Source organism: Megalops cyprinoides, chromosome 9 (assembly GCF_013368585.1).
Source record: "Megalops cyprinoides isolate fMegCyp1 chromosome 9, fMegCyp1.pri, whole genome shotgun sequence".
In the NCBI taxonomy this organism is placed as follows: Eukaryota; Metazoa; Chordata; class Actinopteri; order Elopiformes; family Megalopidae; genus Megalops; species Megalops cyprinoides.
In genome coordinates this window covers 21,398,524-21,420,016 of record NC_050591.1, presented here as the reverse complement: position 1 = coordinate 21,420,016, position 21,493 = coordinate 21,398,524, and the positions used below count along the sequence as shown (strand labels likewise).

At 44.0% G+C, this 21,493-nt stretch overlaps 1 protein-coding gene across 1 annotated transcript in view; it reads left to right on the top strand.

The window, feature by feature from the left end:
• Nucleotides 1-1,489: 1,489 nt before the first annotated feature.
• LOC118782866 (rho guanine nucleotide exchange factor 26-like) overlaps nt 1,490-21,493 on the top strand; it is a 35,269-nt gene continuing 15,265 nt past the window's right edge. Inside the window, exons 1-11 of the mRNA XM_036536475.1 lie at nt 1,490-1,687; nt 2,579-3,457; nt 3,722-4,117; nt 4,767-4,815; nt 5,080-5,222; nt 7,447-7,503; nt 8,797-8,957; nt 15,482-15,634; nt 16,068-16,197; nt 19,760-19,834; nt 19,981-20,070. Of these exons, the coding sequence (XP_036392368.1) occupies nt 2,681-3,457; nt 3,722-4,117; nt 4,767-4,815; nt 5,080-5,222; nt 7,447-7,503; nt 8,797-8,957; nt 15,482-15,634; nt 16,068-16,197; nt 19,760-19,834; nt 19,981-20,070 (2,031 nt within the window). The 5' untranslated portion in view covers nt 1,490-1,687; nt 2,579-2,680. The remainder of the gene's footprint in view (nt 1,688-2,578; nt 3,458-3,721; nt 4,118-4,766; nt 4,816-5,079; nt 5,223-7,446; nt 7,504-8,796; nt 8,958-15,481; nt 15,635-16,067; nt 16,198-19,759; nt 19,835-19,980; nt 20,071-21,493) is intronic.

Genomic DNA, 21,493 nt, shown 5'->3' with positions numbered 1-21,493 from the left:
TACAATTTATTGGTGTATTTCCACGTTGTATCGGAAGGATTTGGTCAAGAAACTTGAGTGAACGAATAAATACACTTGTATATAGGAAAATAATGTAATTTTAATGCTGACTTTAATGCTGAATTAAACCTACAATACACATTTTTAAGCATTGCCCAATAACCTTAGCATTTATGTGTGAGGAATGCTGTTTTTGCTTTGGGGAACCAATGAGCGTCAGGATTGAGTGTGTGCAATGTGAAAGGCATGCACACATCAACCGCAGAATGCAGTAAGAAACTGCAGCTTACTAACGATCTGGCACGCTCTCATTAGGATGTTGCAAACTTCAGCTCCCCATCAAACAATTGGAATTCGTAGTAACACTCAAATATTTAAAGAATGTGTGTTCCTGCATTGACAAGCGTGCAGTCAGGTGAGCGCGTGATCACACATATAGGCTACACGATGTAGAATGATCCCTTGATGACCAACAGTAATTGCATAAATTGTGAACCAGAATTCACGGGCTCTAAATACTTTTTTGTTTTATCACTTTGATGTTCTTGCTGTAGAACGTCCCAATAAGACACCAGGTATTAATTGTTTTCAATTCAAAAATAACAGCTGTAGATTGTTAAAACAGTGTTTTCGCTCCAGTTCCTAACCATGGAACTGACTTCCATTAATCAAAAAGAACCGCGGAAGAAAAACACATGATTTAACATTTTAACTTGATTTAGTACCACTCCGATTACCCCGTCGGGTGTTCCTGTTGGTATTTTAACATCCTCCCTAATTCCCTGCAAGCTACTGTAAAATGCTGGTTTTACATTTAATGTCCCTCGGTTTAAAACATAAACATCTGTCGAGCCAGCTGCTCGTGATAACAGAAGTGGTCTGTTTAATCCTATGTGTTTCCATCCTGCGTCAATCTGTCAAGCACAATTCAGGTGACCACGGAATATATTACGCAGGAACAGTTAAACCCCTAACACAATACACGACTATATCGTCCCTGTATGCTACTGGAAGAACCTTGTACTTGAGTTTAGCAACACTGTAATTAGTCTACATATTTCATTCATTTCATTGGTACGTGTGCTTCTGGATAAGTAACTAAATACGATTAAATAAATAAATAAATAAATAAATAAAACATTTTTCAATTTGGAGATGCCTGACCGATAGTACTGACCAGAGGGGGGCACCAAAAGATAATAAACCTTTTTTGAAAAGTGAAATAGTTTGAAGAAACTTTCTAAACTTTCATTACTTCTGTTGCCCATCTTAGCTCTCCGCAAACTGCGGGTAACAGTGGCAAAGCTGATGTCACGAGTCTCGTAAGAGTTACTCTTTGACCCACCGCTTATCTCATCACTTGGGTTCTGTCCTTTTGCGCCCGCACTGCTGTTGTATTGCCAAAGTGCGGTGGACTCACTCAAGTCTGAGAGTGTATGACGTCACTTGAACTTAGGCAGGCTCAGGTTTTGCGCTTGGTCTCGTTTCACGCTCAGCTAAAGTGCGCTCTCCTAGTCCGCGGGGTGCACCGAGAACGCGGGGAAAGTGGATAGAGACCGCATTGGAACTACAGCCAGAAGAAAATTAATTGATTCAGTAACGATAAACTACTGGGAACTACCTCTGAAATTGGAAACAACTAAGGATAATGACCCGAGTTGGCCGCTAAACTTAGAGGGGAAAAAAGGTAATCGCTCACAGATTTCTCCTTTAGCCATTTGTTGGAGTGTTCATTTTCTGCTGCTTTGGCATTGCTTTGTTTACGTGTTTGATATCTTGGATAACTTTACGAACTCACGAAAACAACTTCACGTTCGCTGAATGAATTTCGGAAGCACAGTATTCTTTCCAAGACTCGTTTACCGCCGTACTTTGCACTCCGTGTTGAAGTAGCGATGGATACTGATACATTGGGATCAGTGTTGCACTTCACAGTGGCGGTCAAATTCACGTTCAAAGCTTTGACTAGCACCACTAGATCCTTTTTGTAAGGTGGAACAGGTAGAACACGCGCAGTTTTATTGGTGATTTGCAGTGATTAGAAGATATTGCGCAGTGCCCAGTGTTCGTTTTGATGCGTGTTTTATTGAAATGCAAGAATCGGTTAATATTTACACATGTTGCAAAACAATTTTAGGATTTATGCTTTGAAAGATTTTTTCCGTAGATAGTTCATAGATTAGTTCATAGGTTTGACGTTAAAAGAATAGCCAAAGGGGAAAGTTAAATGAATACATAAAATAAAGCTCTACATATCGTCTCGTCAAGAAGTCGTCCGCTTTTCTTAACATATTTATGCATGTATTTTAGCCTGAATTTTAATTGCGAATTTTCCAATATCATGTGATAGTTTAAGGTAATAAAGAGGGTGAATTCAACAGGTGTGCACCTTCAGAAAATGCTGTTCGACCAAGAGAGGATTCATATGTTGATGCTTTGGGGTTACCGTTGTCGGCTCCCTTAGTAAATACACCAATATCATCTTACAGTCTCTCTGTCTACACTCCAGAAACTGATGGTAAAAGGGCATGTAAACAACAAATACGTGTTAAATAAATAAACATTTTTTTTGCATCAGTTTAACTAGGGCGTCATCACAGCCAATGGTGGGATTGCAAGGCATGCCTTTTGAGTACCTTGGATTAGACGTGGATCTGCTGTGATTGTCAGAGGACGCGCTATGGAAGGCGGGAATGAGGTGGATCTTTCCAATAACAATATTATTCCACGGTGGAAAAGACGGTCAGCTAATGTACCGGACTCTAGCAAGCCCAAACCAAGACCTTTCAGCTACCAGACTGATGGTGTTTTAATGACAGACTTTCCTGTAGAGGATAAATGCGTCTACACCCTGACTCAACCTGCTGAGAAGATCATGCCCTCGCCGAACAAAACTGTGGTTCTGAAGCATGTTCTGAACAAGCCTACTCGCAAGACGCGGGTTGTCAGGAGCATTAGCATTGGACATTTGTCCAATGCACGGTTCTCTCTGTCCAAGTTCAAGTCAGACAGCGACAAGCCTGCAGTTGACAACCAAGTGTACCACACTGCTGGTGGAACCCATAACGGCAATGGGAGGACCCGCTGGGAGGACAGACACCCACCTGGTGACCGTCAGAGGGATCTTCAAAAGAGACTGTCCAGCCCAATCACCTTGACTTCTCAGACAGATCAGATCGTTTTTGGCTCCAGTCCACCAGAAACGCCTCGCTGGAAAACCAGCCCTCCACCCAATCGCAACAAAAACCACCTGTCCCTCTCCAAACAGCGCTTAGAAGCCCTGGAACGCCCCCCTGTTCTTCGCACTCCATCTGATCCCCTCCTGCCCTGCACCCCCTCTGATTCAAACTCACCCTGCTCTTCCTCACCTTGTACCCCCTCTGACTCTCCCTCTCCCCACACCCCCTCTGATTCCCCCCTGTCCTGCACCCCTTCCAACTCACTTTCGCCTCTCACTGCCTCTGACTCACCCTGGCCCCGCTCCCCTTCGCCTCGCACCCCTTCTGATTCAGCCTCACCTTGTACTCCCTTCCCCCCCAGCCCCTCCGATTCCCCCTCACCCCGCACCCCCTCTGACCCCCCTTCGTTCCGCACATCATCCAACCCCTCTACACCCCGCACCCCCTCCAACCCCCCAACGCCCTGCCCCTTGAGCCCAGGGGACAGAGGTGTAGTGCTTCTCCGTCAGTCCTCAGGAGCCTCCCAAGCCCCTGACAACAAGCCCCACCCCTCCATTGTCCTGAGCACCAATAGCCCAGCTGCCCTGAAAATGGGCACCCAGCAGCTCATCCCCCGAGGCCTGGCCTCCGATGTGCGGCTCAACAAGGCCGCCCACGGGAACCACGGCAGCGTGAACCTGCTGGAGCCCAGCAAACGGCCACCACGGGCTGTGAGCATGGTGGAGACTGGCACCTTCTTCTCCACAGGGGGGGATGGTGATGGTGACAATGACAGCCCTGGAACACTGAAGAGGGGGCTCCGATCCACCTCCTACCGCAGGGCAGTGGTCAGTGGGGTGGACCTGGACAATGACCATAAGTCCCATCGCCTATCCCAGTCAGTGCTGAGAGGAGTGCCAGGAGACAAGGAGTGGCCGGCCAGCCCTGGGAAGGGCAAGGTGGGCAGAGTAAGCTCTCTTCATCGTCAGTATGTGGCTTCTCCAAGATGAACAAAAATTAGGATTATTTTAAAATAAAGTATGTGTTAAGATATGTCAGTGAGTGAATGGACGTCTTTAGGTAACTGCTTATTAAATAAAATACTGCCCTTATGAAAGGCAATTTAATAAAAGGGCATCTTATATTTTCTATATTACCCATTTATACCCTTGCATATCTACTGAAATAATTCAGGCGAAGTGCTTTGCTCAAGTGTGCTACAGCGGTATTCTGCTTTCATTTTAACCTGCAACATTTTGCTCAGAGGCCCAGGTCATGACTCACTAATTCATGCTGTTGTGTTCCATTTGTTGTGTAATGGTAGTTGTTGACCTAAAATTCTGTGTGTAGTGATGGGAGAAGAGCTGATCATAGAAGACCGCAACGGCTGACTTTGACAGTCTCATGAGAGCACTGACATCTATCTCTACCCTGCATATTGATCCTTATCGGTGTGCAGACGCTATTCATCCAGAGTAATTTACTGACCCAATAAATCAGCTTAAGGCTGCACTTTCGACTGTGCTGCAAAGGCAAAGAGAGCAACCAGTTGGCAACTGGGCAATCTGAAAAAGTCAGTCATTTTCCATTTCTGCCTTTCTCCCCCAGCATAAGGAGAAGAAAGGACTGCCTACACAGAGAACATTTGACAGTGAAGGTAAGAAGGTTTCAAGATGTTGGGCCTGTGGTGTGTGGGAGACTTTATGCCTATGTAGATGCTCACACATGCACAAGACACACACAGTTTATAGGAGCCCATTATCTTTTTTGCCTTGCTAATAAGTGCTGATCTGAACGCATGTTGAGTTAATGAGGTTTGTCTCCATGTAGAACAATTTCACAGTGTGAAAGACTCTGATGATGATGTTGCGTCTTGGCTTTTCAAATGCGTGTATGATCTTGCTCCGCTGTCTTTCAGAAGATGAGGTTCTGTACCAGAACTATAAAGAGAAAGCACTGCACAATGATTCTGATGAGGATGCAGAGTCAAGGGAACCAAAGCCTGATGACCGCATTGTGGTTCAGTACAAACCCATTCGAATCTCCTGGAGCCAGCTCAGTGTGGTGAGACACTTGGCCAGGACACACCTACACACTCAACACATACAAACTGTTCACAAACATGTGCATTACATAGTACACGCATAACTCTTTCTTTCTCCTTCTCTCACACACACATAGCACAGGCATACACACATTGTTATGGAGGGGAAAAATGCCCAAGGACTTAGGAGTGTAATGCAGTCCGAGCCATGGTAATGGCAGTGTCCGTTGCCTGGCCATCTTGACCTTCCTTGCGGTGAGTGGTGGGGGATTGACCAGAGAGAAGCAGCCGTGTCTGATACATCCTGGATGGGGAAGCCATGACCTCCCGCCAGTCCCATAGGGAGCGTAGAGGATTGTTCCCTCTGGAAGAATGAAGGGAATGTGGAGGGAACACACTGTGGTGTCTCTGGCGTTGGCACATTACATAATCCAGTTTGGCCTGGAATGGCCTAGTTTTAATGCCATTTTCCACTTAGGCGTTCCATTCCTGTTGTTTTTATTTACTCCTATCTGGACCTGCTTAAATTGGCATGTGAGGACTGGGGGGAATGTTCCCAGACAGAGAGAGCAGTGATGTGGGCTGACCCACTTCAGCAGCAGGCTGGCATCGCTACAGCATAGTCCAGGAGAGGGTAAAAAAAAATGGAAGAAAACGCGGCATCTGAGCACTGTGGGCCCCCGATGTACCTGCGTCTGTTCATAATTCTGAGGCTGGAGGTTTTGCTGGGCTCTAGGGAGATGAAGCTGAACTGGTGTGTCTTGAATGTAATATTCTATGTCTCAATTTTGTAATTCTGCTGGGAATAGCTGTTTTTCCTTTCTCTGGCTGAGGGGAAAAAAGAGAGGAATGGACTTCGCCCTGGAATCCACCTCGATGGCTGTTTGCGTTTTCCAGAAATAAGGCAGGGTTACGAGAACAAATAGTTCCTTTTGGTTTCAGTTCTGGGGTGTAGTGAAGGGTATGTTTTAATTTTCTTTTATAAAGGTATGGTGTGTGGATGGGACAGAAAGTGAGCCCCATAGCCCTCTTGTTTTGCCACCTTGGCTGTGTCCCAAATAGAATACTATGTAGGGTGCTTATCAGTACAGTCACATATGATAGTCTGAATAGTGTAGTATCCTTGAAAGTATCTGGATATCATACCACAACCACTGAAAAAAATGAAGATTTTTTTGATTACACTATATCCAGGAAGTGTTTCACGTTTACTGTCCTAGAATCCATTACAAAATAAAAAGGCTTATGGAATCATTCAGTTTGGAAAGAAAAAAGTTGGTAGCAGATATTTTGAATGATTGATGTCTGGTCAGTTACAAGCACCTTGGTAGTGATCAACCATTAGAATTTAATAAATATCAATCAGATATTCAATCAGAGTTACACTAACATTATCCTTTGATATATTGTCACGTATGTTAAAATTCCAGTTGCAGCAGGTCAACAAGTCAACACTCATGCTATACTTTACAAGGAAATATATACATATGAATCCTTGTACAGTATGGTGTAAGCGAGTGTTTCAGACAATGCAGGTAAAGGAAAACCTTTGAAGGCTCAGAGTCAGGGCTTCTTTCAGAGGGGTCTGGACCTGAGATGCTTATGGGTTTACGTCCCAGACGGGGCACAACTGTGCCACGCTGGACTTGGGGCATGACTCTTGATGGGTTTCCCAGGTATTAACATAGCATGTGATTCAGCCAGTTGAAGTGTGAACCAGATATGAACCCTTGAATCAATTGTTCTTGGTACAAAGGCTGGCCTGGCTGAACTTGAATACAGTTTTTTTTTCTTTCTGGGACTTTCTGTTTGGCCTGGTTAAGAATTTACAGTGTATGCCTCAGGTGGCTCCAAAAGTATGAAGAGTGAAACTTGACACACACACACGCACACACACACACACACATGCAGACAGCAGGAAAGAATGGTGCACTGTCACTGGGCAGCTTAATGTTTTGACTGTTGTGTTTATGTTCATTACAGTTTTACACCTAGCACCCTCTTGCACACATCCCAACTCCTCAACGTGTAGAACTTCCTGACAGTTAAAGATTTTCAGCACATTTCTTGCATTGAGTGAATTGAAATGGAACTGACCCCAACTCTGGAATCAATCAGACGTCAACTCTCCAATATTCTTTGCTTTAAAAAGGAGAAGGGCAAAAATAAACATGTTAAATAAAGCACACTGTTATGGTTTTACCTGATTGATGAAATGTCTGCCCCTTACTTTGTGTCCTTAAGGTTAAAAGGAGTGGAGTATGTCAGAACTTATCCCAGGAGGAGCGGAAAAGACAAGAGGTAAAACTGACAATTTCCTGTAGCTCACTTCCTGTAGATCACCAATTCCAGACTTTAATATAGCAAGGTTTATACTAACTCGTTTCCAATATTTAGGTTGACCTGTGGCTTAGTGGCCTCAGTGTCTCGTTCTGAAAAATTACCTTTTTCAGTGGTTCATTTAGCTTCAGAAGGATGTGTCATGATATGTAATGATAAATATCTAGAAACTATTGCTGCTGCTAGCTCACCAGATTGCAAAAAATCTGCTAGTTTGGGAAAGAAAATGGTCCAGCTTGACCGGTTTTAATATCCTTGTGTATGGTTTAGTCATTTGCTGTTCTCTTTTCACCATGTTGTGACATTTTTATTCATTTGAACTAGCACATAAGCATGCAGGAAAGACTAGTATGAATGACATGAAAAGAAAAATTCCTCTCCCACATCACGTATGATGTCTCCATCTGACTGGACATGTTCAGTGTTTATTTAAAGAGATCAATTCCATTTGGGCAAGATTTCATGATGTACTTGATGTTGTGCCAGGCTTATTCGCTCATAATTTCCATAAACATGGTGACTTCAGCCAAAGGTAGTGTAACCTGAAGTGTGCTTTTAACCATACCTCACCTCACCTAACCTGACTGTAAGTAGAAAGGGCATTTTAAGCCTGATTGCTTTTAAGTGCACCATGATACCCGTGAGTGGAAAGCTATAAGTGTCACTCTGTACCACTGATGTCACCTGCACATCATCCTCATTAAGTATTGCTTCACTCTGGGGCTGGTTCTCTGCAGCCTAGTGCAGTAGTGCTGTTTGCTTGGGGCTGGGTGGTGCAGGATGAAGAGGAGGGTGGGAGGGTAGGGTGGTCTGTCTATGTTCTGTGGAGCCAGATTGGCGTCTTCACTGTGGGAACAGTCTCCCCCTTAGCCCTTAGGCAATGCACAGAGCAAAGGACACAGCACAGTACAGTGCAGCATCATGGGAATGCTCTGGAGATACTGCGTACATGGGCTGATGGGGGAAGGGGGGGTTAACCACTTTAGACTAATAAATAAACCCATACACAATGGATTGAATGGAAGCACAGAAACAGACAAATAAAGAATGTGGAAAAGAACAGCAAATGCTGTAAATGCTGAAAACATGAGAACAGTCCCAGATATTTAGATAAATAAATGTCCATCTTTGAAGCAATTTCCTTTAAGTATTGATAGTGAGTAAATAAATGAATGGACAGAGAGTGACTTATTGCTTGTTGTGGGTTCCGTGTTTGACACTGCCTTTCCCTGTGTCCACATTGGACCTCTCCAGGCCATCTTTGAGGTCATCTCCTCAGAGCACTCCTACCTACACAGCCTGGAGATCCTGATCCGGATGTTCAAGAACTCAGAGGAGCTTAGAGACACTATGACAAAAACTGAGCACCACCACCTCTTCTCCAACATCGTTGACGTGTGCGAGGCCAGCAAAAAGTAGGTTCTGCATCTCTAATCTAAAACAGAAAGTTCCCTCACCAAGCTGTTGTGTAAACCTATCTGTTACAGACGGGAGCAGTGTTCCACTGTTCTGTATTTGCCATTCTGATTGCTGCTGATTAAAGACAGTCAGACTCGCCTCTTAACACACATCTTTCTTGATGTTTGTACCCGCATGTAACTGTATGTGTTTACCGAGGCTAGATTCTTGTGGACCTTTTTGCCAGGGAAGTGCATTGTAGGAGATTCAGGCGGTGTAATTGGAGATGTCGGGGTGGTGTGCCTGCCCATGGGCTGCCATTGTGGAAGGGGCTGTGTCCTGGCTTGAACACCCACCTCACCTGCCCTGGTGTTGCTGTGTTTGATCATAAGTGAAGCAGAGCAGAATGAAGTCTGTTTCATGTTGAAGCCATTTCCCGGAGCCCTCACAATATCGAACCAAGAAACTATGCCAAATGTACAAATAAATGCAGTGCCTTATGTTTGTGCATATTAGTTACTCCCTTGCATTCTGTGTGGTTCCTCTTCTAGATGGAGAAGAATACTTACACATCAGACTTTGAAATTGTATTATCTACACACTGAGTTGCTCCCAAATGTTAGTGATTATATATGGCACAGACCAAAAAACAGATCATTCCTGTCTTTGTACGGAAAGTGTAGCACTAAAAGCACCTGTATAGATATACACACTACTTCCAGTCTCATAGGGGATGTTGTCCCAGCTCATAGGTAGCATGGGTTGTGTAACCCAGGCTACAAGTGGCTGTTCCAACCCCTGCTGACAGCTGGCAGACAGAACAGACATAGACTCAGGATCATAGTTAAGAAAGAAGGTAGATTGATCGTAACAGCAAAAACGAGTGAAGCACCTTCATACACAATGCAGTTACAGCAATCAGTATAATAAATACATGCAGTGTTTACTCAGAGATTACACTCCCTGCAGGGGAAGGTGCAGAGGCAGTCTGTCAATATTGAAATGTGTGAATTTGAGCAGAGCGAAAGTAAATATTGTTGGTGCAGAGTGGCGTTACTGTGGTTTCCTGGATTTTCCTTTGGCAGGCAGTGGGGGGTGGGGGGCAAGGCTGGAGTGCTGCTGATAGCAGTTTGTCATGGGTGAGTGGAAACCACTGGATGTGTTTGTGCTCCAGGTCCCAGTAGCTCTGTGAATGATACATTGGTTATATAAAAAAGGAACAGAGTTCCTGCTTAGAGTTGCCAGATGGAGACCTCTCCTATTCTTGTCTCATTGCTTCTCTTCTAATTTCTGACACACATTTAAATCCATCCGCCCAGCATTCAGAGGGAAGACTGGACAGAAATAGCTGTTTTTTTTCGGGGGCTTGGGGTTAAGAGTGAGAGGGTTGGAGTGTGTGAGTTTAAATCCAGCAGTGGGAATTCAGGCTGTCAGCGGAATAGGGAGAAGAGACCTGGAGAGTAAGCAGGCAGGGTGATGGACACACATGTCTCATGGCCTCGGGTCTAAAGCAGCTATTGTGTTGCTGTGGTGACAGGCAGAAAGCTTCCATCTTGGCCGTCAGCTCTAGTTCTCTCTGTGGAGACATTGTTCCCTGTCATGGCCAAGTGGATGATGCACTGGTCAGAGCACAAGAACCAGACCTTGCAAGAACAACTGCATCAGTGTGTCCCAGACAGTGGTGTTGTCTCATATGCCCCCCTCCTCCTAATACAGACATGTCATTGTCTGTGCTGGGTTGATATGGAAGGATTTCAGACTTCAATTTCTGCAGCCATCTCAAAGGGGAAGGATTGTTTTTTGGGGGGATGATACTGTCACCAGGGTGTGTCCTGGATCTGATGCGAGAGAACAACAAGAACGGGAATTGGCCTGGCAAGCCAGCAGCTGCACCTGTTACTGCCACTTCTAGGAAATTCTGACATTCCCTCCTGGGTTTTTTCTTTTGTCTGCAAGTTGTTGAACAAACATATAGATCTCTATCTGGGACAAGGAGAACCTGCTTGATAATAGTGCATATGTTGCTCACCCATACGGTGGTTTGCTTCTTAGACACACACTTGTGGGGATGTATGTCATTGTTATTACCCAGTCCTCATGCTGTGCTGGCACAGACTGGCAGCCTGTGGCAGTGATTGATTGGCGGCATTCCGACACTCTCATGCCCTCTGGCTTTTTGCGGTTCCTCGCCAACTCCCTTGCTGTTCTGTTTCCTCCCTATTTCCTGTTAACAGGCTGTGTGTATGAAGTTGTTTCGAAATGATGAGCATGATAATGATGATGATGATGATGACGATGACGATGATGATGCTAATCTGCTGTGAGTGCCACACCTTTCATGGGTAAAACGCTTCGGGGTGAAGAAGTTCTAGTTTCAAAGGCAAATTATGCGTGAACACTTACAGCATTCTACATGAAATGAGTTTTAAAGAATTCATCTGAAAGGGATAGGTGGATGAAAAATAGCAAAGTGACAGTGGAGGTTTAAAAATGTGATCAGAAAAACCTGACTGCTTTTTTGAATTGTGTATGGCTCTACAATGGAAGGGTCAATAGGTCTGTGCACCTGGGAGCAGAGAAAGATCACCATAAACAGCTCTCTAACACAGAGACAGCATAGCAGTACACACACACGCACGCACACACACACACACATACACACACATATACATACACTTACTTTCTGCCCAAGTCATGTCACCCAGCAACAACATAGCACAAAAACACCCTACCCATGGCTGTTCGAAAGAATACCACTTGCTGTGCACATGGTGTATGTTTTGTTTTTAACTTTTTTTTTTTTTTCCAGGAAGACATTCCTGAAAACCCAACACTTTGAGTCATTAGTTGGTCTGGTCAACTCCTCCACTGTAAATCAAGTTTCAGCTAACTGGGGAAATTAAATTCTAGCCACTTGCAGTTACTGCTATTGCTGAACATTTTTTGTTTTTGTTGTTTTTTTTAACTTGTTTTTGATCTGCACTCCCAATGATCAGTGTTAGTCATTTGAAAGTGAGCTGGAAGACGTTTGCTTTGAGGTTGAGACTAATCCAGTCACTGGGTGTTTTTCAGGGCTGGGGACCCACTGTGCATGCTAACCCTGAAACCTTAATTAGATATGATTGAGTGTTTGACTGAATATTGATCTGGATTTGACATTACTGAACAAAGCAGTTCATTTTGAAAAGTATGGCTGTTGTGTGTTATAACAGAGGGATACATGTAAAGGTGTTTCTGTAAGTGATTTCTATTCATTTTTGCTCTTTAAACAAATTAGTGATAATAATTTGTAGTCAGTGTGACATTTGCAGGTATTCAGTATTACTGATAAATGGTATCTTGTTCCATGCAGTTTATAAAGTAGTTGAAAGACTTGTCAAGTTTAGGTGAGACACCTATATCAGAAATATTAACCAAACTGTGTTTAAGAAACAACTTTTTTCGCTTCATTAACACATACACACCTCCTGCAGGATATTTCTCACACAACATTGCCAGATAATAGTAGCAAATAAATGTAGAGATGTACGAATAATGATCTGTATTCTATTAACAGTTCAGTCAAGCCGTATTAATTGCAATTAAGCTGGAATGAAAACCAGCAGACACAGGACCAGGGAAACACTGTTCCAATCATGCCTCATTTCTGCTACTCCAAATGCTGATCCACTTCAGCTGCATTTCCTTCAAAAAGAAATGTAACCTCATGTGAAATCGAAAGGGAATTTCAAGGCAAAGTGATTTGATACGCGTATGCACTCAACACGCACACACACACACATACACACACACACACAGAAAGATGGAGAGCGCATTCCTCCTCTGAGTTCTTGATGTGTCTCTCTTTTGTTCAGTCTTCAGCGAAGTATTATCAGAAATCAGATTCCCGAGAAACAACTTACCTTCCTGCCAAAATCTGTATTACTGGGGAGCTCCCCTGACTCAGTAGCTGACAGAACAGCTACTTTCATGATGTTTTATCTCTTTTTTTATAAAAATTGACAGATAAAGCACATGTAAGGGTTACATGTCATGAAAGCTGCAAGTTGCAGTCATACCAGGCTGGAGCCTTCTATGGACCAGAGCAGGAATTGTTTACAGCATGCCATTATCACAGATATACCACAGTACCAATGTTTCAGATTTAAGCTGTCAGAATGTGTCACCGATGAAACAAGCCATCTTTTAGTTGAGGTGCTGACCCTGCGGATATAGCAGTCGGTCCAGCTGCATATCTGATCTCATCCCTGGGTGACACTAAGCGTGTGCAGTGTGCTCACCTTCTCCAGGTAACTAATCTCAGGCGTGCTGGAGGAGGAGAAGTGCTGGGCTGGGCGCTAACTAATGCTTTACTAAGTTGTTCTGTAGACTGAAAACTGGTCTCACTGGACCAGTTACTCAAGGAGTCAGATTTCTGTAATACTTTGTTCAAGCCTATAGACGTGTGTGAAATGGTGATTGGTTGAGATACCAAATCTGTATGAAGTTAGCAGATACAAGCCTATGACAGCTATGGCTATTTTTTTTTAAACTGCCTGCTGATTTGATGGCTTTAATTTTTCTTGCTCATTCCATTTCCATTCCAGTTCTGCTACATTTCAGTTACTCTGCTGAAGTGCGCCTCCTCTGGAGCTGCATTCATGTTTTAGTTTTGTTGGTTTCTTTTCTGCTGGAGGACTTGTTCTTCTTATGGACACCTGTAAAATGGATATATGTTATTATGATGATTAGTACTTTTGTTGCCGTGCTGTAATGTTTGGCAGGGTCATTGCATCAATCCTTTCATTGTTCTGTTTAATGTTGTTATTATATAGCTGTATCAACAGTGTGCCTAACTGAGTGTGGTCTGGAAAATTCCTGTATGTTTATTGGAATGTAACCATTGCATTCTCTATTTTTCAGGCTATGTTAAACATTGAATCCTTTAATCTCTTATCTGTAATGCATTAAGTTCTGGTCGAACAGGGTGTTGGGGTGTGACATCATTCCACTTCTGGTTCATGTGGTGCAGAGAGTATGCAGTAGCATGTCTGCTGCAGTCTGGCTCATAGATGTGCAGATCAGTGTTAACTATGCTAGCCTGGGGCTGACAACTATTACGACTCTACGCTATTTTTCAAATGTGTTTTACAATTTGAAAAAAAAAAAAGAATACAATTATTTTTCCAGGAGGTAGAAAAGGAACCAAAAGCTTTTTTAGACTGGGTATTTCCTCTTTTTCCTTGAGTTAGTGAATTCTGGAAATACTTCCTATAATTTCAGCTAAATTGTGTACTTCAGGCAGAAACTCGTATGCTATTGCCAAATCACACTCGCCTGCTCTCTGATTGGCTCAGCAGTTAAGGGCTGATTGCTGAAAGCCAACCAAGATTCTACATGTAGAATCAGCTGCAGACAGCTGCTCACTCTGTCAGTTCATGACCAACTGCATGGTAGACTGGGCACATTTTCTAAGGTAACCTTTTAGTTGCTTGGAGTTGTTCCAGTCTGTACTGGCATTAAAAGGATAATAAAATGCTTACACAATCCTGTGGGAGTTTCGCCATTGAGGTGTTGGGATTCAGGTCTTTTTGGTTTTGGATTTTAGCATTTCTAGTTACCTCTTGTTGATTTGCTATAGATTTAGACCGTGCATGGTTTAATATGAAGCCTAATTTTACTATGAAGAGACAAGTGTCATATATAACAGCTCTTGAGTTTAATGTTAATTGAGTGTTCCCCACAGATGACATTTGTTCATGAACAGTTTTAGGGTTGGCTCTGTTCCTTGTTTGCATTGTGACCAGCATCAACAGCATTTGAAGAGACTCTTTTGATGCTGAGCTGGCAACTATTTCTTTGAATTGTTCACTTAGTGCTGGGCAAAGCTAATGAAACTCTTACTGAACTTTGGCCGAATTGAACAGACCTGTGGCTGCTCAATGTTTTTTTTAATGCTAAGTTTCTCCCCCAGAGTAAAAATAAGGTCAGCGCAGAGGTGTTTTTCTTTACAGAATGTACGAGTGTGTGACCAGGTTGCCATTGTGGAAGCTAAAGGGCTGCATACACCTTTAGGAAGGGTACAGGGCCGAGTGTCAGGGGAGGACAAAAATTTGGCCTCAGTGGCAGAAATACCAGGAATAGACACAGGGTTTTGATTGGTGGCCTACCAGACTGGTGCTCCGGAACAGCGGTCACTGCTAGGAGGGTCACAGGGTGGCTTTGCAGATGGCCCTGAACTTATAGAGAACGCCGGGATATGACCATGTGACAGCTTCCTGCCTGTCACCGTGGGGACTGGAGCTCCCTGTCCGGACATAAATGCAGCAGCCCTTTGGCATGTTGTGCTGTTTTCCGGAAGCCCTCCATCTATTCTGGACCTTTCCTGCTCTGTGATGTTTGGCCAGTGCTGGAACTGGGGTCTCATCAGCTCTTCCTGGCTTTGTGCGCTCATGTCCAATGACTGAAGCATGAGGCACTAGCTTCCACTGATGTAATGTGTGGACCGTTATGGCATCCTTGTCCCCTCTGTTGACGTTCTCCTCTGCCTTTTTCTTCACAGGTTCTTTAGTGATCTGGAGGAAAGGCATCAGCAGAATGTCCTCATTGATGACATCAGCGACATTGTTGCCAAGCATGCCAAGTCAACCTTTGACCCCTACGTGACGTACTGCTCCAATGAGGTGTACCAGCAGCGGACACTACAGAGGCTGGTGTGAGTACCAGGCTGCCTCTCCCTGCTTTGACTGCCTGTGTGGTTCAAGCCTTAGGTTACAATATTGTAACTGTAAAAAGTTGTAAATTTATGCTCCACAGCATGTAAGAGTATGAGTAAGAACATCCACAACCATAAAGCACACTCGTATCACAAAATTCACAGCAACAAATAGGCACCTACTCCAGTAAAGATGCTATAAGTGAAGCCCCTGGTATGGTTCAGGCATTCTGATATTGTGTAATGGACCGGAGGCACCGTCAAGTGACCTTGTATTGGGGTTTAATTATTAATCCATCTGTCACAGACGATGAATGATAGGATCAGTTTTACAGAAAAGCCCTGACAGAGAAGATTCCTTTTTTTCCTGCCAGCTGAGAGGTCTGTTTGTGCTGTGGCCACATCCCCTCACCCCCACTCCCTCCCCTTGCAGCACCAGGAGTCCAGCCTTCAAGGAGGTTCTGATCCGGATCGAAGGCCACACGGACTGTCGGAACCTGCCCATGATCTCCTTCCTTATCCTGCCCATGCAGAGGGTGACCCGCCTCCCGCTCTTAATGGATGTGAGTGTGACCCTGCCCCTGTACCTGTTCCCAACCCATCTCTGACTATTATTCATTCGTCTCTACTTAGATGCCACAGTCACATGTTTACACAGTGCTACACTGCTACACTGTCTAGACTGTGCTGCACACACCTCTTCCTATGAGAGTAAGCTAAGGCTGTGGCTGGGAGAACTGTCTGCACTCACGCTGCATGCTGACTTTACCTTCATGTTTCCGCTTTAAAGTTTATGGGAACTTCATAAAGGGACAATCCTGCATATATTCTTTATCCTTTTAACCTCCAGTCAGACCCTTCAAGGCACAGATGAGTCTCTTTCACTCTGTTCCCTGATACATGTATTCACAGCAGCTGTCTCAGGTGCTGTGCGGTCCCTGATTGCATGAGCTTCCTTGACCTAGATAACATGTTTGTGCACAGTGAATGAATAAGAATGTGGCACAGGTGTTATGGCTGATGTTGTGACAGAAACATTGGTGGGAAGTATAGTGATGTACCATACACTTCAGAGGGCACAGATAATCATTTGAGTTGTCTCGGGGTAGATACTGACTCTCAAGGGATAGATAATGATACAGCTTGTGTCACAGAGGACATATAATAATGTGACAGTTCCAGGGGACCAATAAAGCAGGGACAAAGTATACCAACCCTTGTCCTTGGGGTCTCACACAGACTGCTAATAAGGAACAGACTTTGTAGGTATAGGATGTGCAGGTATATGACAGAAACCAGATTTGCTGCATCTTGTAGCCTATGGCTGGAAAAACCAGGGCCATTTTACAACAGCTGTGATTCTGTCAGTCCAGATTAGTCTCTATCTGTCCCTCTATATATCATTCTTTCATTGGCAGCAGGTTTCATGGATTTATCAAGTAGAGTTTATTGGAGTCATATGCTTTTGCACCCTCTAAAGCCCCTTGCACTTTGGCCCCTGTATCTTACTTGCTGGAGTCAGTGTGCATAGGCCTGTGATGTGTGTGTTTCTTTCCCAGCCACTTGTTTGTCTGATTCATTTGCTCAGATGGAAGGCTGATAATCAGACCAGGAAGGTGTGGAAGAGGTTCCACAAACACTCTGGGAATTACTTGGGGGTCAAGGAAATTGTCGTCCTTTCCGTTTTTACATGTTATCCATATTCACAGCTACATTTTATTGGAGCAATTCAGTGTTTTACTAGTTGCTCAACAGATGTGGAACATTGTCCCTACAGTCTGACTTTTTTATTGCTGCAATTTAAGTCCTTAAAGGTAGCGCTTGTTCTGTGCAAGTGCCCTGCTAGGGTACTGCTGCTGCCTATCATAGATGTTTCCTGTAGACGATGCTCCATACTGGGTGAAACCCCTCCAGAATGGGGGGTCAAACCCAGGCTACTTGTGCACTACAGACCGGCAATTAATCCAGCAATTAATCCCTTTACATAACTTTTCAAATGAAAGATCGTGGCTGTCTTCCAATTCTGAAGTTAATGCCAAGGTGCAAGATCTCAGCCCCTGTGATTTGTAAATATACAACAATTGCTACAAATCCCTATGAACATTGCTGTTTTTTGCAAATGTGGTCAGTGAAATGCCCGGTGCTGCTTCTGTACACATTACCATCACCCCACACGAGACACCAGGACCTTCTCCCACAGTATCTTGCTAATCCTGTCAAAATAGACTTAATTCTGTGTCTTTGTTTATACAACACAAATATGTGTGCATCAGCACAGTGCCTGCTCTTAAACAAACAGAACAAACAGGACTCTCTCCCTCTATTTACAGACCTGTTGATCATGCATACTGTATACAGTTAAAGGGGATGGCTTCCTGTCCAGGACACTTAGCTGAATGGAAATCACCTTTTTAATCAAAGGGACCATCTGCATTTCCATCAAAGATCAAACTACAGTTATTCCTGCCTTAACCATGTTCACATATTCCACATGATTAACAAAAGAGAAGTAAGAGAAGCAATGAGAGTAAGTGAGATGAGAAGAAAGATAAGGCACTATTCCATTTGAACACTCAGTCAAAGAGAGTGACAGCTGAATCAGGTGGTCATGCACCGGCCTGGAACACGAAGGAGTCTTCTAGAACCAGGGCTCTGATTTAACACTAATGTCTACAGTTTTACTTCTGTCAGATCTCCTTCCAGCATAACTCCTTTTGTCCCTTTCTCCCTCTATCCCTTTGTCTCTGCCTCTCTCTATTTCTCTGTCTGTCCCTCTGTCTCTCCCTCTCTCAATGTGTTTCTCTGTCTTTTTTGCTCTGTCCTTCTCTCCTTATCTTCTCTCAGCTCAGTTCAATTTCTTTTAGTATTACACAAGATGAACCAGTTTGGTTTATAGGAGTACACGCAGTCCGAACCTTTTCACCTATGTTCGCCTCATCCTCACTTCCCAAGTATGTGGGAATTGTACCCTCACAGGAGTTGAATGAGAGGACAGAAGAGGTCTTAGGCCATCTCTGGAAGTCCCAGGATTTTCTGAATGGGAATGAATGGGAGTCTTGAGCAGAAGTACATTTTTGCAGGAACATGTGAAACCAGCATACTGATCAAAAATGGTTCCCATACACTGGGCAACCTACTGCAGGTGTTACCATTGGAATGTGGCGAGGGGTTAGCACAATGCCCTTTCCTTCCTGTAAAATCTCCTGTCAACAATGTGAACCTGATGAAGCACAAGGTGTTGTGCTGTTGTACGCATTATTCACAGCTGTATTAATGTCTTTTAAAATGAAACTAAGATCTATTGATCCAAGAAGATCTGTCTACTTCTCTGTCCAGAGTTTGCAGTAATCAGCCATTTTTTTGATGTTTTTTATTGATTGCTTGCCACTATCAGAACTTCATACACATTGTGCCTAATACAAGGATTCTTCCTCATCTTTACCCCCTTTGAATTAATAAGAGAACATTTTACCATTAAGGAATGGTATGCGGAAAGAAATGAAAAAGATACCGCCTTAAAGGTGCTTTTATGTCACTTTCTGTTCGTCAGACTGTGGCAGGCACATGCAAAATGGACGGCTGATACTGCACACATTTTTCTCGTGAGGATGAGTGTATGTGCTGTAGGACTAGGAATTGTGGGTAGACATCTCTCCCCCTGTGTCTGCGTTCTCTCTGTAACACTCTCTCTCCCCTCTTTCTTTCTCTCACTCGCATCCATTCCCTCGAGATTCCCTGAAGCTTTTAAAGCCGGTAGAGTATTTGTTGGGAGAGCTGTGGAGGAACCCCTTAGAGTTTTCTCTCTTTACACCCCCCACCCAAACCCCCACCCCAACCCCCACCCCTGTTGGCCCCATAACTCTTGGAGTAGGAGAGTTTACAGAGACTTTCCTGAATATCATCCAGACATGAGAAGAAAAACAAAGAAAAAAACAGCGTTTTTTATTGCATGTGATAATAAATATAGCCTGATATTTACTTGCATGTTTGATGTAGGTCTGTGTTCATATATGTTTTTGCTTCATTAGTTTTTTTTATCAGGATGATCAGTGGCCTCTAGCTCACTGCCTGAGATTGGAGTCTTAGTGTCATCAGTAGGATTCTCTCTTGTCTCATCCCTTACAGACCATCTGTCAGAAGACGCCCAAAGACTCCGTCCATTACAACACCTGCAAGGGGGCACTTCAGTCCGTCAGCAAGGTGAGTCATTGTTCCTTTACCTTCCTTTACCTTCTCTTCACTTCACCTGTGACCTGTGACACAACTACTGTCATTTAAAGTGCATGAAAAACCATTAATGTTTTTCACTGTTTTTTCACTGTGCGTGTCTGTGTTTGTGCATGTAGCTGGTACGTCAGTGTAATGAAGGGGCCCGAAGAATGGAGAGGACAGAGATGATGTACACCATCAACTCTCAGCTGGAGTTCAAGATCAAGGTACCAGCCACACCTTTCTCCCTACTCTGTGTCCGATGCCTCTTCCTTAGTCTGTGACTGCCACCTTTTTTCCCCCCTGCCTGTGACCGACTTCTTTTTCCCGGGCTGCGGAGAACTGTTGTCCAGGACCACACAGCTCACTGAACTGAATGTTCTCCATTCCACTGGTGCACAATACCACTACCGTCCTGCCTTAACGAACCATGGCAATCTTTGGATTTGTACCCAGAGCGAGGCGCTTCATTTGTGAAGGACACAGAGATAGACCAGAGGGAGCAATAGCATTGCTGTTCCTCTCTGCAGATATCCTTCCAAATTGACTCTAAAAGCATTTTTCCCCGCTCTGTGGTTCGACAAGGCCTTTCCTGCCTCCTAACAAACTCCAGGTGATGTGGAGTGAAGTGTTGAGAGGGGGGAAAAAAACCTTTTTACATAACTCCATTACAGCTGGAATTTCGGCGGCTCTGCAAAAACACTCAGCGGTGGCTCATCTGGAAAATGGTGGCACAAGGTGCAGGTCTGAGAACAGATCCCTGTAAAGTTAACTATCCCTTACATGGCACATGTGTTAGAGTGTTCCCCAACCCTGTGTGTGAACAATCAGCACACAAACCCCCTCTGAATCTCCGGCTCATCCGATTATGTTCAGTCAATAAGGCTCCATTAGTGGTCTGCGTGTGTGTCTGAGTGTGTGTGTGTGTGTGTGTGTGTGTGTGTGTGTGTGTGTGTGTGTGTGTGTGTGTGCGCGCGTATGTGTGGGCACTTGTATAAACAAACACACACTCACACACATACACAAACGCTTTCTACTGCCTCAGACATTACACAGGCTCTGACATTAAAGCCCTTTCTGTGAGCAAAGGCAAGGCCGTTTGTGTGAGAGCTGGAGAATGCACTTCAGTGTGTAGGTGAAAATGTCTGTGTGGGCGTGTATTTTAGTATGCATGTGGGAGTATGCCAGTGCTTCAGCATGGTTATGTAACCATTATGTGGACACTAGCATATTTAGTGGGCTCAATTTATTTTCATTATTAATAATAATAATAATAATAATAACAATAAAAGGTACAACTCCCATAGCTGGGATTCAAATCTTCAGTCATCTGGTTCAAAGCCCAGTTCTGTCATCATATGAATTTACAGTTCTCTTGTTCTGTTAGCCAGTTGTATTGGTTTTGTACTGTTTCCCTTAAGGACACCGCTTCCGATGAACATAATATTCCACCACCACAGAGCATACAGGTCCCAGTGTACCTGTACAATTCTTGCCATCTATGTATTTATTCATGTGTAGTGAGTGTCCTTAGCTCTTTGTGTGTGTGTGTGTGTCTGTGTGTGTCTGTGTGTCTGTGCGTGCCTGCATGTGCAGTCAGGGCTGCAGCTCTGTTCTGTTCCAGTACAGATAGAATGCTTCATTCACTGC